The sequence below is a fragment of the Egretta garzetta genome, unplaced genomic scaffold, assembly GCF_000687185.1.
Source record: "Egretta garzetta isolate BGI_Z169 unplaced genomic scaffold, ASM68718v1 scaffold151, whole genome shotgun sequence".
Lineage (NCBI taxonomy): Eukaryota > Metazoa > Chordata > Aves > Pelecaniformes > Ardeidae > Egretta > Egretta garzetta.
This window is the reverse complement of record NW_009258615.1, coordinates 3,873,084-3,877,508: the sequence shown is the minus strand read 5'-3', so window position 1 is coordinate 3,877,508 and position 4,425 is coordinate 3,873,084. Positions and strand designations below refer to the sequence as shown.

General features: G+C 39.5%; 1 protein-coding gene across 2 annotated transcripts in view; it reads left to right on the top strand.

The window, feature by feature from the left end:
- The window catches only part of KCNIP4 (potassium voltage-gated channel interacting protein 4), a 231,264-nt gene that overhangs the window by 181,706 nt on the left and 45,133 nt on the right, over positions 1-4,425 (top strand). Inside the window, exons 3-4 of one of the 2 annotated variants that reach the window (XM_009648035.2) lie at positions 165-289; positions 3,093-3,116. In XM_009648035.2, coding sequence (XP_009646330.1) covers positions 165-289; positions 3,093-3,116 — 149 coding nt within the window. The remainder of the gene's footprint in view (positions 1-164; positions 290-3,092; positions 3,117-4,425) is intronic. The other variant, XM_009648034.2, reaches the window with a different exon arrangement.

Genomic DNA, 4,425 nt, shown 5'->3' with positions numbered 1-4,425 from the left:
TTCCCTACGAGTTCAAAATGAACATGCCATTTGTCTTTAAAGATGCAAAAGCTGTTCTTTAAAAGAATGTCATTTAATTTTCTTTTTTTTCCTGCAAGGCTTAGATATTTCTCCATTCTATATTTCTGGCTGAGCTTTCCTTCTCTGTCTCTTGTATTCTGCAGACACTGTAGAAGATGAAATGGAAATGGCCACAGTACGACATAGACCTGAAGCTCTTGAACTGCTGGAAGCACAGAGTAAATTCACAAAGAAGGAACTTCAGATCTTATATAGAGGTTTCAAGAATGTAAGCACTTTTTTTTTTTTAATTTACCATCAGTTTACAGGATAGGCCACTGCAATCTCGGCAGTATGACTGTCAGTGGAGCTCACGGGATTCAGCAGCTAAATATCGCATGTCTGGTCAGGTCAGGAAATAATCACTCTGCAACAACTGGGCCATTTAATGACCAAAAGATGCAGACAAATTAGAAAGCATCCAGAAGAGAATAATTATAATTTAGTATAGCAGGACTTTGTTCAAGGACAGATTGAAAATTGTGTTGGAGTTCTTGGTCTAAAGATGAAATAATGGGAGACAATAAAAGTCCTGAAGAATTTGGTCAGTGAGAAGAAAGATTTTGATTTTTGTGTTCACAATAGCTATCACAAGAAATAATTTACATAAATTGCACTAGAGGAATTTTTCATTAGGTGGACAGCAGTAGATGACTTCTTCAGTCCATCAAGTATATAAACTTGTCAGATCCCTTTACTGGGAGTCATTATTTGTGATTGTTATTTTTTTCTTCTGATATATGTGCTCTATTGGCAGGTGCAATGTTTTTAGTTGGCCGGGATCCCTACTGAGGACCCCAGTGCGAGTGTAGTCTGCTTCCTTTTCCAGTGTGTGCTTGCTGTCTTGTGGTGCTGGGCTTGGTGCTGGCATCTAAGGCACCCATGATTATAGCAAAGAAATAAGACACAAACAGTTTTTACTAAGTATTACTAAATCCTGGGTCTATACCAAAAGTAAGAGCTGCCCCTGATTTTATTAATACCATTAAAAAAAAAAAAAATCCGCTTTCTTAGAAAAAAGCCATTTCTCTCTGTTTTATTCTACTATCTTTCACATGATTAACACTTCTGTAGGATATTATATGCCATTAATGTTGCATAGAAAATACTTGATATTAAAAAAACCCTTGAATAGTAATAATAATTGCTTGCAAATCATGAGTGTGTAATGTTAATATATGTACTCCGCTGTAAGTACTGCAACTGTGTAGGTGCTAAGTCTCCTGCTGAGCTGGAGGTAAAGGTAAATTTAATTGCATTTATCACCTTCTGATTTAGTTTTTCTTTCACCCTTACAAAAGGGCCTTCTTCTTGCCCTTGGCATTTACCACTCAAGTGAAATTTTGTAACAAAGTACAATAATGCTAAAAGCACAATGAAGTTCAACTATGGAATCAGAGAGAGTCTTTTCAATAGCTTGTACAAGAAGTGTAAATCTTACAGAATTCTTAGATACTATGTATTTTCTATGAAAGCAAGCCATGCAAATGGACGTTTTAAAACTACATTTTTATTGAAAGCCTAGAATGCAAGTATAATGCAGAGTTACTTAATGTGTCCTGTCTATATATCATCCTCAGTTCCTGAAGGCATATAATGTTGGCGTGTTAGTGATTAACAGTGATTGCTCTTAAATGCTTTTCATTTCCTCAGGGTACCAGAGAACATTCCCCTGCTAATGACAGTATTCCCTAGGTATTGGAAATCATGAACTAATGTCCCTAATTATCTAAGGTAAAAGGTACCAAGTATAGTGGATAAAATAAGCCTTCTCTCTGTTTCTCTAAGAATAATTATTTTTAGAGTCTCAGAAATTAAGGACCTTGATAATTCTCTGCATAAAATGAGTTATGGAAAAAGAGACTAGGTTATAAGAAAGTATTTTAATTGATTCCTAGTTTAGCATTTTTTGAAAAGAGGAATTCCAGCTCTTCATATGCTTTCGTGTTCTAAGATGTAAGTTCTACTCACATTAAAGCAGTGTCGATGGTAATACATGGTAATACATCTTTCTTCAGGTGTTTCATTTCCTTATCAGTACATGATAATTCAAGACACACGTGTATAAATATCTTTGACTATTTAGAGGTAATAAGCATGAACTTCAGGGTTTCTGTGTTTAATATAGTTGCAAAATTATCAATTACTTTCAAAAATGCAGTAAAGCATGCCTAGGGCTGGTGATTTATAAATCAATTTAAAGCAGCAGTCTTTAGCCCCAGCACTAGACTTCAGAAAGGAAGGATTTAAAAAATTTCATTTGAATTGGGGTTTGTTTTGTTTCTCATATTATCAGTTTCTACTGCAAAATGCTCTACAGCTCTATGAGCAGCTTGCCTATGTGGATTAGTTCATCTTCCCTGTAACATGTCTAGCTTTTACCAAATACAGTTTGGGTGGCTTTGGTGGGTGCTGATACAGGATGGCATTAAAGTACGTCCCATGGTCTGTGTGTAGATCGTCTCCCCTTGACAGTGCTCAATCATCCACTTCTGTCTGCCACAGGCCACCTCCCTCCTCACTCCCCTTCTTTCCGATCCAGCTTAACACTGTCCTGCCAATATCCACCCCTGTGTGCTTCATGCACCAATATGTACTGGGGGGCACCCAGATGGAAAGCAGCCTTGCAGAGAAAAGAACCTGAGATCCCTGGTGGACACCAAGTTGAACATGAGCCAGCAATGTGCCCCGGCAACGAAGGTGGCAAATGATATCCCTGGGCTGCATTAGGCAACATATTGCCAGCAGGTCGAGGGAGGTGATTCTCCCCTCTAGGCAACACTGGTGAGGCCACACCTGGAGTGCTGTGTCCAGCTCTGGGCTCCCCAGTACAGGAGAGACATGGACATACTGGAGAGAGTCCAATGAAGGGTCACAAAGATGACTACAGGGACTGGCATGTCTCTCCTATGAGGAAAGGCTGAGAGAGCTAGCACTGCTCAGCCTGGAGAAGAGAAGGCTCAGGCGGGCTTTCATCAATGTGTGTGTTATCATGGATCAACACCTGAGGGGAGAGTGTAAAGAAGATGAAGCCAGGCTCTTTTCAGTGGTGCCCAGTGACAGGACCAGAGGCAACAGGCACAAACTGAAATACAGGAGATTCCTTCCCAAGATCAGAAAACACTGCTTCACTGTGAGGGTGACCGAGCACTGGCACAGGTTGACCAGGGAGGTTGTGGAGCCTTCCTCCTTGGAGATACCCAAAAGCTGTCTGGACATGGTCCTGGGCAACCTGCTCTAGGTGGCCCTGCTTGAGCAGGGGTGTGGAACCAGATTGACCTCCAGAGGTCCCTGCCAACTTCAGCCATTCTGTGATTCTGTGATATTCTGCTTAATCGTTCCACTAGGAAGGAAACTCCACTGAAAATATTTAATGAAACACACAGCCTCATGTCTTTAACATGACACCATCAAAACTTGTGCAGATCCTACCTCTGTGCTTTACGCTTTTCACCTGATGTTTGCCTGTCTTACTATCTCTTCAAAAATGTAGCTATATAAAGCAGGATATGTTAAGGGATTAATTTAATTTGCTGTAGCTCTGCTGACGTTATGGTCCTGTTAGACTAAATTTACAATGTCCCACAGCACAGTAACAGCAGCATTGCACTGTGCACTGGCAGGAGCTCAAAAGAGCTGTAGTGCAGACTGGGGTCCTAAAGGCAATGTAGCTGGTATCAGCTGGCATAGTCACTACAGGTGCTCTGGTTAATTCAACACAATTATGCCCTATATATGGATTTTTGCTGTATTTGTGTCACCAATGAGCTATAGAATAACTATTGCTATGTTAGCACTTGGTATTTGGAATCAACATGCAGTAGTTAAGCTAGGTCAACCATACCAGTTAAACTAGTTACTGCTTGCTAGTCTAGAAGTGAATATTGGTTTCAGGCAGCATTTTCCCATCTATAAATCCACAGATTGCCTGTCTCTTTACAGAAGGATCAGAGAGCAACTCTATCCTTATAGAGCCTAAAAAAAGTGGGAGATTTTCAACAGTTAAACTGTAATACTACCAGAAGATAAAGTATCTGTAATAGTGCAAACATTAATAACCTTAATGAACACAAAACTTCCTTTAGAAAGGAAAAGACTCCATTCCTACTATGGTGATAGTAGATATAAGTTCAAAACTGACATTTCTTTCTGAAGAACTTGGGGATCTCTATATTATAATAATGTTTTAAATGTGTCAGAAAGCAATGAATAAGCAAAGTGGAATTTTTTTCTCCATATTTTCAACAGCCTTTCTCGTATGCCCATTTTCCCCTCTGTCATTATGCAAGGATGGCAGGAAAATATAGGTCCCAGACATGATACAGAAAAAACAATTGATGAAACAGAAGAAAAGCAGTACTCGGT